This window comes from Brienomyrus brachyistius, chromosome 4 (assembly GCF_023856365.1).
Source record: "Brienomyrus brachyistius isolate T26 chromosome 4, BBRACH_0.4, whole genome shotgun sequence".
Taxonomy (NCBI): Eukaryota; Metazoa; Chordata; class Actinopteri; order Osteoglossiformes; family Mormyridae; genus Brienomyrus; species Brienomyrus brachyistius.
Genome location: NC_064536.1, coordinates 11,486,740 through 11,500,270, shown reverse-complemented (window position 1 = coordinate 11,500,270; position 13,531 = coordinate 11,486,740). Strand labels below are relative to the sequence as shown.

The following is a 13,531-nucleotide window of genomic DNA, read 5'->3' as shown; positions in this document are numbered from 1 at the left end:
TTCACATTTGCATTACAAGAACACGGGAACCAAAACGAAAATGTGACATCTACTAATTCTACATAAAAATTCAAGTTGACTGCATGTGAACTCTGGAAGTGAGGGCTGGTTTAAGGAATATTGTGAGTACATGTTTGAAATACATTGAAATGAAAGTTGCAATAACATACATTGTTATTTATTTCAGCCTGTCCATCTCCATATGCACATTACATATGTAAATGACAGAGATGTAAATGAAACATGGACTTATCAAGACAATGAACGATTATTCGAGGTTGATCATATACAGCTTCTACACTGCTTTACAAAGCCCAGAATCCTGCCAAAAGTGAGTGAAAAGCAAGTATCTCTGAAATAACTGGTTACGAGAAACAAATTATCAATACCTGCACTGGTAGACCTAAAATGAAACAGAAGAGCTAAATAATCCATGACATAAATGAATAGCAATAATATAAAGTAAAAATCAGCACAATATCTTGTCCAATCTAAGTAGATGTTATTTATGCTTAGCCTATATTGTATCATGTCCGATTTTTTTCCACTTTTCTGCGAACCACATATCTGCACTAATCAAAGCTATAGCTTTATTTTCACAAATCAACATCAGATGTACAACCAATGAATCTTTCAGGTCAGTTTTCAACTATCTCTCTGTAATATTTCTTGTACTAATTGTCATATTCACCCATTACCATTTGTATGTTACATAATTGTTGTATGTGGTGTTGTACATGTGTTGTCTGTTTTTTATCTTTTTGTGTAGTTGTGCACTGCGCAGTGTGTAATCACAATTTCCAGATTCTTATAATTCATGTTATTTTTTATACCTGTTTTGTCCTTGTAGGAGGCCAAAGCACAACAACCACTAGTTAGTTATACGTGACCTGTTTCCATGAGATGTGATTGTGTGAGATTTGACTTGGTTTGCAATGCAGGACAGAATCTGGAGGCATTTAAATGGATGACGAACAGCTTTTATTAATATGGGCTGCTACATGTTCCTTAAACCGAGTGCCCGTATGTTACGTTCCGGGTTTTATACAGTGATTTTCTTACCACACATTGTTATATTAGTTTGTAAAGCCTCTGTTAACTTTGAACAACTTGCATTGAGGAATCTGCAGCAGCCATATTAGGTAGTTAAGCTTCATATTTCAAAATCAAGATTTCATGAAGTTGACTGCGATATTCACTTAAGTTTTCCTCTTGCGGCAATGAGGATCGCCATTACACAGATTGTGTCTTTTAAAATATACATGAACTATACCTTGCATTTGGTCAGACTAGGATAACCTGAGATGAAAGAAAAATACCAATCAACGAACCCTAAACCCTCAGCCCGCCCTCGCCCCAGCCGGGACTGTTGGCACTCCTCTCGGTAAACATTTGCAAATGCTGCTTCAGTAGTCCTTCCTTTTTTGCATATTTCCAGAACATGGATTGACGTGCAGCTGCAGAATCACACCCCGAGTAGAAAATCACACCCAGAGCAGCTCCAATGCTGGACTGGCATTCCACAGAGGGCGCTCACTACCCCATGCCACATCCTACACCAAGGATTCGCTTGGCTAAGCAGCTGACAATTTGATGGCCATTAATAAATGGCTTTATTTACCTTTTCAAATGCCCCACAACGGCAATAACACTCCTCTATTGTTTCATTCAAATCGCAATACTGGCAGAACAACATTGTCATTCACAGACACTATTGCATTCCACTTTCATACAAGAAAGGACTTGACTCAACATACTACTACACAGCACAGAAAGGGACTGCGATCAATCTAGTTACTCTTCATGGGGTACGGAGATCCTGCAATGTGCTCAACAATCATTCGCATTTGTACCATATCCGTACACCATATGGTGCATAGGTTTATAAGTAGTTTAATCCGAGAAAAGGCTTCTGGAAAGTAAGCATATTCTGCTACAAATATACATGAGCACGCTTTTATCTGCAGCTGCATACATTTTTGATAAAGCCGGACAGCCAACTGAAGCAACTGGGGGTTCAGAACCTTGCTCAGGGACTCAGCAGTGAAATCAGTCTACCAGATATGGGATTTGAACTGGCAACATTCATATCACAAGCACAAATCGATTATCTGTAGATTAAGAATGAAACTACGGAGTGGTGCAAAGGTGTGGATCTACCTGTACTACGGACAAAAGAACAAACGGGCAAGACGCCTCCATGTGACGAGTGACCCCAGACCTTTATCACAAAACACATACATTTCCAGTTGAAAGCACAAATCTCATACTATGTTTAGCAAATAACATTAACACAGGGAATAAAACGCAGTGACACAAAGCAGGAGATTCAATGAACAAGAGCTGCAGGATTCATCTTCAATGAATTAAAGCAGGCGGACAGTCTTCCCAGTCACAGTCAGGTAGTCCTCGTCGCTCAGGGCACGGAGGGCCTCGTCAAACATGTCCTTCGTTATGGCCTGAGGAGAAACGAACAGGTGTGCTTCTTATGGCACGACTCACAGCAACACGGCCAGCTTATGAGACTAATGATAGGCGAGTTATGTTTGGCTGCAATTAACCTTGTGTAAATTTTCAACGCACCGTTTTAGAAATATCGCATTATTTATCAAAAAAATTCACGTATGAACCTCAACTTCTTCCTAGTATGAATTAGCCCTACTCAATGCATTCATAAAAAAAAAATATGGTTATTATATGCGGTATTATGCAAGATGAAGTGGCCATGCAACTGGGCTAACCTCAGTTTTAGCAGCGATTATCTGGAGATTGTACAAAGTAAACTAAGCAAAATGATTTATAGCAAAGTAATGACAAGCCAAAACTACTCCAAGTAGGCTGAAGGGTATATAGCTTAGTTATTCACGGCTAACTTGGCATTATTGGGCGAGTCCATCAAACCTGAATGTCTTCTTTTAAGGTGCATTTGCATTGCAGTCATGTTGTGGTGATAAAATGTTTAAGTTCTGCTTTGCAATACTGACAGACGACTGCATTTTCGTTCATTCTGAACCTGGAGTGCTTCCACACAACTGAGGCTTTTGCTCTTTATCTGGACACATCTTCTGAGTCAGTCTTCCCTCCACCATATTGCCAAGTAAATGAGAAGTTCAAGCAATGGTGACAGCTGTAGCAGATTCCCACGATTAGCCTTTCTGAGCGCAATTCCCTTACAAACACAGCAGGCGGCAGTGCAGCGTTTGATACGTACCACATCCGATTGGCCCCGGATGTCATCGAACAGCTGCTGGTACTTCATGGCAGGGGTTTTGCCCTTGGACTGGATGAGCTTCTTCAGGGCCACTGCAAGCTCCTCTTTGCGTTTACGCGCCGTGGCACTCATTCCTGGCAGGAGGGACAGATGGCAAGAGCAGGGGCACTTAGAGCACCTCAACCAAGGGTCAATGATGGATTTATAGTTGGTCTGATCTGCTGAAGGAGTCTACAACAGCTTTACAGAAATTCCCACAAGGGCCTGCAGTTCACTTCAAATATCATAATACAATCAACAAATCACCTCAAATATCTATCTGTACAAATAATTTATTCTACCGAGTAAATGCAACTGACACTGTAAACATTCTGGTGCAGTGCAAACCCTAACCATTACTATAGTGCACTGTTTCTCAATCCGACCCCTCAGGGACCCACAGCCGGTCCATGTTTTTGCTCCTTCTGAGCTCCCTGCCAGACAGTCCACATTTTTGCTCCCTCCTAGTTCTCGATAGGGTAGCAAAAACATGGACTGTTTGTGGGTCCCCGAGGACCAAATTGGGAAACACTGCAACAGTTGGTGCACACAGACCAGGGATGGGGAACCTGTTCCATGGAGGGCCGGTGTGGGTGTTGGTTTTTGGGATGAACCCTCAACCAGCCAATAACAGTGGGTCCGCAGGACCGGAGTTAAGAACCACTGTTTTATCATTGTCTGATTGCGAGGTCTTTCCAAGAACCTGCACCGGCCCTCCATGGAACAGGTTGCCACCTCTGACAGACAGTGCAAACTCGCGGCAGCCTGCTGTCAGCATACCTGTGGTCAGGATGGATATGTCCACGAAGCCGGTGCGGGGATCGGTGGCAGACTGCTTCAGGGCTTCCCGGTGCAGCCTTTTGGCCTCCTCCACATCGATGCTTTCCACTTTCTCAGAGAAGCGCACCTTGGCGTGAGACTCGGCCAGCCTGATGAGGGACTCCAGCTGCCGGGGATAGGCTGACACCATGCCACGCCCACTGCCAATCTTCCTCATATCCACATAGGCCTATAACAGCAAGAGGGGCACTTTAATGCATCGACCGATCAACTCATGTCGAGCAGATACTCGTATGCTGCAATATCACTAATCGAGGGCATTATTTAGAGACCAACATGCTATGGTTCACTACAAGCATCATGTTGCCTGTATCTTTGCTGCATCTTTGGCTGTTTACAATAGAAAAATGTACAGAACAACTGTGATACTTCATACTTCCCTGTGGGCAGTGCTGGGGAAGTTACTCGAAAAAGTAATCGATTACAGAGCTGGAAAGTTCAGGTCCGGAAAGCACAAATCCGGACCAGAGTTTTGCTTCAACCAATCAGTTGAGTTCTCTGTGATTGTGACTGGATGGTTGAAACAAAATCTTGGTCTGCATTTGTGCCTCCGAACCCGAACTTTCCACCTCTGTCTATAATGGATTATTTTTTGTGAGTAACTTTCCTAACACTCCCTATGGGGAAATTGTGTAGTTATCACTGATCCCATCATATGCTCTCTGAGACAGACATATAAAGGTGAGAACAAGGTTTGGGGTAAGGGCACTGTGTCAGTGTGTCCCTGGAGCAGTAGGAGGTTAAGTGTCTTGCTCAAGGCCCCAACGGTGATATCAGTCTGTTGAGGCTGGGACTCGAACCAGCCATCTACAGATCACAGACACTGGATCCTATCCTGCGGAACCACCTCCGCACGAGTTTTGCCAGGGTATAGACAGAGAAATTAGCGTGAAATACCTCAATAAGTGCCTGGCTGGCCTCCTCGCTCAAACGGGGGCTGATGTAAGTGCGAGCATAAGCAATGTAGTCCTTCAGCACAGCCATATCCAAGAACTCCTCCTCCAGCTGCTCCTCGCTCTGGTAATACAAGGACACCAAGTGGTGGGCCAGGCGCCGGTCGTAGGCTTCGTCTTGAGGATCCAGCATCAGGAAGATCAGATCGAACCTGCGAGGAGCACATGGTAGTGACGGCTGAATGAAGCTTCATGAAACATTTTCTGTATTTTGTGACCCCTCAAGATGACACTCTAGGTTTGCTTTAGTGCATGAATTGAGCCCTTTTTTGAACAGAGAGCACCATCTAGTGGCGTCAGAAAATACAGCAATTGGTTCACGAAGCATCACTAACACGAGGCAATGAACAGGTTTAGTACACAAGTCGGAGCATGAAGTACGCAGAAGGTGCTGGCAGGAGACCCTGACCTGGACAGCAGAGTGTGGGGGAGCTGGATGTTTTCTATGGTGGTCTTTTTGGGATTCCATTGAGACTCCACCGGATTAGCTGCAGCCAAGATGGACGTCCGGGCATTCAGCTGGCAAATGATCCCTGCCTGAGGAGCCAAAATGCATTTGTTAGAAGCTGACAAAAGGTCACATTTTCCCTTGTAGGCTCCAGCTGTGATGCAACCCCCCGCCATGGGCCTACCTTGGCGATGGACAGGGTTTGTTGCTCCATAACCTCATGCAGCACGGAGCGAGTGCTGTCGCTCATCTTATCGAACTCGTCGATACAGCAGATGCCGTTGTCACTGAGCACGAGTGCGCCAGTCTGCAGGACCAGCTGCCGCGTCTCGGGGTCCTTCATGACGTAGGCGGTGAGGCCGACGGCGCTCGAGCCCTTGCCCGACGTGTACTGGCCGCGCGGCACCAGGTTATGCACGTACTGGAGCAGCTGCGACTTGCTGGTGCCGGGGTCGCCGCACAGGAGGATATTGATCTCGGCCCGGAAGCCTCCGCGGCCCGTTTGGCTGAAGTCCTTCCGCGTGCCGCCGAAGAGCTGGAGCAGGATGCCCTGGAAACAGAACCACAGGAGATGACAAGCAGAACGTCGCCAAGAGACCACTGCAGGTCAAGATGGTGCACTGCAGGTCAAGATGGTGCACTGCAGGTCAAGATGGTGCACTGCAGGTCAAGATGGTGCACTGCAGGTCAAGATGGTGCACTGCAGGTCAAGATGGTGCACTGCAGGTCAAGATGGTGGCGACACCAGGAAGTGTCAAGAATACTTCGACATTATGTTGGAATATAGTGAAACACTAACAGGAGGCAATTTAATGGAGCAGTTTTGAGGAAGCCAAAATGTAAGGGGTTTAACATCAAGGGTAACGTTTAAATGAAAAAGGGTTACAGATGAACTTGCATTATAGGAAGACAGACAGACCCTCAATATTGGACACTAAACTCATTTTTGACTGACATGTGGGATAGCCCACGTTACCTCTCAAGCGCACATTTATTGAACCACTTCAACAAATAGATCAATTTAAAGGCAGATCCCATCTAGCTTCTAAGATCTCTGGAATCCCCGGTTGTACGCTTGCCAGCAACAGCAAGAGGCAACATGCACTCGATACCCAGCCTGCTTATTAGACTGAAAGACCCAGAGTCGAACAGTATATGTGTGGGTAACACATATTTTACCGACTACTGCAGAGAAAAGATTAAACTACTGAGTGACAAAATTAGGTGGCAGAGCAGAGTACGAAAGAGGAAAGAAGCGTGGGCAGATAGATAAAGGGAAATTCATGCAGTATGTGGGAGCATTAAGTAAAGGTACATCGAAGTACAGCGAAAACTAAAGACGCCAGACATGCCCATATAAATAAAGTCCTGTTTGGCTTAAATAGAACATATTAATACCAATAACACAGGGACTGTACAGGGCACCCAAAAAAACCTCACATATAAAACATGTTACATTACTCCCATCCATCCATTTTCCAAACTGCTTATCCTACTGGATCGCTGGGGGTCCGGAGCCTATCCCGGAAGCAATGGGCACGAGGCAGGGAAAAACCCAGGATGGGGGGCCACACACCATTCACACACACATGCACTCCTACGGGCAATTTAACAAGTCCAATTAGCCTCAGCATGTCTTTGGACTGTGGGGGGGAAACCGGAGTACCTGGAGGAGACGACATGGGGAGAATATGCAAACTCTGCACATATGCGACCCATGCGGAGACTCGAACCCGGGTCCCAGAGGTGTGAGGCAACAGAGCTAACTACTGCACCACCATGCCGCCCCCTACATTACTCCCAACATATGTAAATAATGAATACTGGAAGGATAGGTCCTTGTATAGAAGTACAAATCTCTCTATGTACAAACGCTACACATTAGCCTGCAGCAAACCCAAAGCTGTAACGCTTGAAAGCTGTTTTACCATTTGATCTGACTCAAAACAGACATCACATAAATGGAGGAAAAATAAAATAGAAGCACACTATGGGGAGTTTAAAATTCATTCTTCCTCTTCAGCGAGATTGCCCTACACCCCTCTGCCTTATTAACACGACACGCAGATGAGTCAGAAATGAATCTCTGAATTCAGGCTGAATTTTTACCCAAAATGAGCACTACTGTAAACACTCCTGGCCGTTACTGCCTCAGCATATCCAAAACCATCTGCCAAACTTTCAGATTTTCGGCATGGTATGATTAACTGCGGAATAACCCTTCCTGAATGCGAGTGAGCAAGGGAGAGAGCGCGAGCGAGCGGGGGCTCACCTTCTTGATGTCCTCGTGCTCGTAGATGCTGGGCGCGAGGGCGGAGGACAAGCGCTCGTAGACGTCGGGCTTGGCAGCCAGCTCTCGCAGGATCCGCACCCGCTCCTCAGTGAAGAGCTTCTCCTCGGCCTCCTCATCCAGGTCGTGCAGCCTCTTCTCGTCCGTCTTGCGGAAGTGGATGGCGTCTATGTGGGTTCTGTAGACGGACTTCACGTTGCTCTGCCGAGGGTTCAGCCTCGTGGGCATTGCCCTGTAGATACCTACAAAATCAGGGGGGAGAGGGGGGCATGCATAAATATTATACATTATACTTTCATGTTCACTTATATATGCATGCCTATACACACACACACACCATGTAATACACAGACAAATATATATATATAAACACGTAATTTATGTATTTATCTAGCAGAGAGATGACAATTTGGACAAAAGCAAGCAATGATCAGAGAGTAGGTCAGCCAACGTCCCTGAGGCAGTTGGATTCAAGGGCCCAGAAGTTAGATTATTCTGCCACCCAAGGGATTTGAACCAACAACCTATAAGATATGGACATATACCCTTAATCCATTGCATAATATTAAATCTATCAGCTGAGGGAGTACAAACTGGCAGTCTTCATTCAAACACCACCATCTTCAGAGCTGATCAACAAATCCCTTCAACCGAAGAGGGAAGGTCTCACCTGTGATGTTCACTCTGTCCCCAGGTTGAACCTTGTCCACCAGGTCATTGTGGGCGTACACCACGGTGGTGTGGGGCGTCTGTCCGGCCGGCATGTCCTCGGGGGACTCCTGCAGCTTGATCTGGGGATGAAGACGGCCTGGACGTTAGTGAAGCACAGGAGGCTCCATAAATCCACAAAGGAACTATAATTCTATGCTTTTCCCAGGAATATTTGTTTTAGGCCACACAATGGTAAAAGTGACAAGTGCCACAAGCAGAACCGTTCAGTCTTACAGCTGCTTTCTAATCATGTTAAGTTAAAACCAGGAGTCTCCAACTCCGGTCCTGGAGAGCTATTATCGGGTAGGTTTTCTATCCTACCTGGCTTCTGATGAGCCACACCTGTTATCAGGTAAATAGTTCTCCAGGATGGAAGTTGGAGACCCCTGGTTTAAATCTTTAGATCAATCCCTGCACTAAAGCCAGAACTTTGACCACAGGTGCCCAGGCCCTACTCCCCCCCCCTCCATCTCACCATCTGCTTGTCAGAGAAGGCCGAACGGTTGTGGATGAGCGCCAGGCTGTGGGTGGTGTTGCAGCCGCGGCACACGGCCGGCTCGGCGATGCGCCCGCGGTCGACCTCCACGCGCGTTGTGAAGGCGCACACCTGGCAGCGGAAGAAGGCCTCCTGCATCTCGGGGATGAGCTGCGAGGTGCGGATGACCATGCCGCTGATGGTGATCAGCTGGTCGATATCTGAGGAAGTGGGCGACGAGCCAGGTCAGGGCACGAGCTCCAACCCGCGGCACCATCCTCAGCATGAACCTGCATCTAATGCCCACCTTCAGAGCTCCCGAGGAACCCGACTCCGAAATAAGGTCGAAAGCCACCTTCATCCAAGCTTTCGTCACGATACCATGTGACATCATGGTCATCACTCACCCTCAGGGTTCAGGTTCCTCATGTTCCTGGTCTTGAGGGCACTGTAGGGCCGCACCTGGATCTGGTGCTCCAAGATGGAGTCAGGGAATCGCTCAAAGAAGAGCTCGTTCACGGCCATGTCGAAGGTTGGAATAACTTCCTGTGACGCAACAAATCCCATGAAAAGTTACAGGAAGTATAATCAAGATTCACAAAGCAGGATTTCTTACTTAGCCAGATAACTTGTCGGATTTAAGGTACCCCAGCTTTTTTATATTTATTTATTTATATATATATATATATATATATATATATATATATATATATATATATATAAAAAAGAAGCCAGGACTACCTTAATTCCAAAATTTAATTTCAGCCCTGATATATACTTGCCCAATAGAGCCATCTAGAAGTGATTTACAACCCTACCAATTCAAGTTATTTTGCATTATGTCAAACCATGATTAAGGTGGTCTAAAACACTTATTTTTCATGGAAAGTAAACATTTATGGCCATCTTGCGCATAAAAACGTCAGTCTTTATGCTGCAGTAATTTACAGCAATTCAGCAGTGGTAGTCAAAGTCTATCAGACTGTTGGTATTAACTGTCCCACCCCACCCACGCAACCCAGACCAAATAACCCTGCTGGACTGCAGTCCTATGTCACTGCGACACAGCAGATAAGGCAAAAAGCCAGTGTACCTGGGGGTAGCTGATGAGCTGCCTGTAGAGATCAGCGTCGAAAGCCTGCAGGTGGCCACAGTTCACGTTCAGCACGGGCTCCCCGACCACGTTGATCTGTGAGGGATCACAAGAGACGAAAGGGTCACGCATACGGATACGTGGCCAGGCGGCAGCTACAGTCGGGGCCGAATGACAGCCCCTACCTCCTCCAGCTTCTGCATGTACAGGGGCTCGTTGAGGTCCAAGCCGGCATTCTCGTCCTCGGTGGATGTGGGGTCGATGAACCGCTGGAGGAACCGCTGCAGACCAACAAGCAGATTATCACCACAGGAGACAAGTACCAACTTGGTCCAACTTCACAAGTGATTCACCTAATCTGGTAATACACTCTCTGGATAAAGCTGTAATGGCTTTACTGGCCACTTAAGACACACGCTTTTTCCTTCTGACAGACATCAAGCTTGATGAATTACCTGGAACTTCTCCTTGCAGGTCCCCACATTGACGTCTGTGCCCCAGATGACCAGCTTCTGACCCACAGACTGCTCACTGGCAGGAGCCTCCTCTCCAGCAGCCTGAAGGACGAGATGTTCACAGATCTGTCTTCGACGCTCGCACCCCAGCAGGAGCCCGTTTCACCGCAGCAGTTTTCACAATGTCCCTGCCCCCCCCGCGGCGCATCCACCCACCCGGTCTGAGTGCAGGTCCACCTGGCGGGCCTTGCGGACGGAGCCCAGATCGGGTCGCTGCCGGGCCTGAGTACCGCGGATGCCACTGCGGGGCGTGCCCTCGACCCTGGAGCTAGGGGTGCCGTACGTGAGGGGGGAGCTGATGTCAATCTCACTGGGGGGGGCTGTAAACACACAGGTAGCCAAGGTCACTGACAGACTCATAACTGACATGAAAACTACAGACAAAAACAGTGATGAACCATACAGCTAAAATATGTACTATGCTAGTCAAAGGCCTGACAACAAGTGGACGGCGCCCACCCAAACAGACCATCTGGCCACCCCCAGTTCAACTTTTACTGTCACCATTCCCACACATTGTTAGGCTCAGCATAAAGTTTAACTAGAAAACAAAAAATATGATTACTTAAGACCACATAAAAGCCCATATTAAAGACATTCTTAATTAAGAGATTAAGTTCTGAATTATTCAATCCCCACGGTCTACACAGTTATGCGTCAAAGTTTAGCATGTAAAACAGATCAGCACGCAGCAAACGCTGTTAAATGTCTGTATATTAACGGGCAGTATAAGTAAAGCCGGCCGAATAAAACGCACCCGAGCGCCGAGAGCGGGCAGGGCTGGAGAACAGCGAGGTGTCGTGTCGGGCGGGACTGCGCATGTCGGTGGCCGGGGAGGTGGGCATGGGCGGCAGGTCGCCCGTGGAGGTGTCATCGGTCCGGCGGCGCTGGGACGGGGGAGATCGGACATCGTCGCTCCTGGCTGCAGATGCAAGTGGGCGCTTACTGGCCTGGCTCACCACAATATCGATTCCACATGTTCATAAATCGAAGCTGCCATTTTTTTTTCAAAGTTTCTAAACAGAAACACCGCCACTTACGAGTCTGCGGGTTGCTGCGTCGCCCGCGTTTACCCTTACTCGGCGTTGAAGAAGGTGAAGACATTATGATCACTGCCAAAATAAAATCAGAAATCGTGCTACATAATGGTCAAATACATAATACAGGAAGCATAAAACAAATATGTACTTTCACATCAGCGCCCCAGACAAAGTATTAGTGCAGTCGCAGTATACATTCTGTAATGAACTACACTTCAAATAACGGCTTATCACGCTCATCAGTGCTGAAAACTTACAAGTAAAAGTAAAAATCGACACGATCTAAAACTAAACAATCACACAATGAAACTTAAGCGCCGTAAATGAACTTGTATTAACATATTGTATTGACATTAAGATACCAAAATTGAACGCCTAGATTAAACTGCTGATTTCAGCGACCAGTTCTAAATCATACCGCGGCGGTATATATATAAAAACTAACGTACACTTATATTAGTGAGGGGAAAAACAAAACGCAATCCATACCTTCCTATCCTCAAGTCTGCACAGAAACTACTAAAAAAAGCGCGCGAAATGTGGCCGTGACGTAGATTTCGCGGGGTTTTGACAATAGACGATACTGCTTTGTTATGCGTCCCACAGGGTGATTCCCGAAAAATAAGATTTTTTCTTAAAAAAAAGACTAACGTACTTCAACAAGAGATAAGATATTAGTGAACATATCAAGGTGTTATTTTGTATTTTTGTTTCAAAATCATGCAACATTTTATTATGAGTGTGCTTATTGATACGTTTATTTAAATAACCCCCATATGCTTTTGGTTTACTCCAAAAGTTCGCGGCAAAAACCGGAAGCCCGGTGTAATGAGCCAAGCAGTCTTAAAGTAGTTCGAAAAACCAGAAGTAGCTCGTAGTGTTCTCACTGACATGGATTACCTGGTTGCCCTAATATGAATGTATAGACTAGTACTATTGTCTTTTATATTGGTCGGGGCTTTCGGAATTTCGACTGTTTCTCATTCATTTTCGATATATTTTATGTACTGTTTTGTGGTTTGTGATTTATTTTTTAGCAATAAAGATGACACAGAGATAATCACCGAGGTATTGCACGAGAAGTCCTGTTCCTTAAAGTTTGGCTGTTAGTTCTTCATTACACAAGAATTCTTCCACAGAGTAACTGTTCGAGCTTTACTGTCCGAGGATCGCCAAGAGATTTTTTTGTAGTAGTACTTCGATCTATCGGTGCGACAAAAAAAGTAGAATGGCGTTGTGTCGCAGCCTCTGATAAGGGGGTCAGCTGGACAAGCCGGACAATGACAGGAATAAAAACACAACTGAGTCAGATATATGCAGTAACCGAGGTGCGGGAGGGTGACATCGGACCATCAGGACACCATCCGCCCCTGCGACTCCCGTCATACGAAGCACATTACCACTAGGGGGCGCATCCTCACAGAGGCCGTAATGAACCTACAGATTAAGACTGTCGATGAGTTCAGGACCTTGAATGAAGGCTTGGAGGGAATCAGAGGGACTTTGGACGAGTTTTGCTATGTGTTAAAAGAATCAGTCGAAGAGCATAGCTGTGTCTGTGTTACATTCGTCTGCACGCATTCTCCCTCCGCTTCAGCGTTTAGCGATTCAGGGGGAGGCGGCTTGTGTCGCTAGGCTATGTCGCGCAGGATACAGCATGCTATAGTCTGATCTGCACACCTTTGCCTGGTGGTATAACAGAATGCCACCCGACGTGTCCAAACACAGTCACCTGGCGCTCTACCGTTGAATGCGCTGCTCCGTGCTCCCCACTGAAGCAGTGATCCTCTTCACTGCGTGGGTGGTGCTATGAGGTGAATAGCCAGTGCTTCCATGGTGCTGTCTCCTCTGAGCGCTACCTGGACATACCAGCCAAAGGCGACCTTAAGATGTTAGCAGCAGATCCTTTAAGTCCT

At 46.5% G+C, this 13,531-nt stretch overlaps 1 protein-coding gene across 2 annotated transcripts; it reads right to left on the bottom strand.

Annotated features, from left to right (window-relative positions):
• Window positions 1-958: 958 nt before the first annotated feature.
• On the bottom strand, window positions 959-12,201 carry mcm4 (minichromosome maintenance complex component 4). 2 transcript variants are annotated; one of them, XM_049010615.1, is made up of 17 exons: window positions 12,105-12,201; window positions 11,616-11,687; window positions 11,333-11,497; window positions 10,732-10,895; window positions 10,516-10,617; window positions 10,246-10,341; window positions 10,061-10,156; window positions 9,375-9,513; window positions 8,968-9,188; window positions 8,452-8,572; window positions 7,764-8,023; window positions 5,676-6,041; window positions 5,453-5,580; window positions 4,988-5,195; window positions 4,031-4,259; window positions 3,212-3,345; window positions 959-2,459 (listed from the first exon to the last, which is right to left on the bottom strand). In XM_049010615.1, the coding sequence occupies exons 2-17, from the start codon at window positions 11,677-11,679 to the stop codon at window positions 2,367-2,369; spliced, it is 2,586 nt and encodes an 861-aa protein (XP_048866572.1). In that variant the 5' UTR covers window positions 11,680-11,687; window positions 12,105-12,201; the 3' UTR covers window positions 959-2,366. The 2 variants fall into 2 exon arrangements, with proteins under 2 accessions (XP_048866572.1, XP_048866573.1); XM_049010616.1 differs by lacking the exon at window positions 12,105-12,201 and adding an exon at window positions 12,065-12,088.
• Window positions 12,202-13,531: the final 1,330 nt, after the last annotated feature.

What these genes read in the sequence shown, in the direction of transcription:
- mcm4 (XM_049010615.1), bottom strand. Translation starts at nt 11,679, where the DNA reads ATGTCTTCACCTTCTTCAACGCCGAGTAAGGGTAAACGCGGGCGACGC. An exon ending in AGCTCATCAGCTACCCCCAG is followed by an intron (nt 9,514 to 10,060) that starts GTACACTGGCTT and finishes GTTGCGTCACAG; the next exon opens with GAAGTTATTCCAACCTTCGA. An exon ending in AAACCCTGTCCATCGCCAAG is followed by an intron (nt 5,581 to 5,675) that starts GTAGGCCCATGG and finishes TTGGCTCCTCAG; the next exon opens with GCAGGGATCATTTGCCAGCT.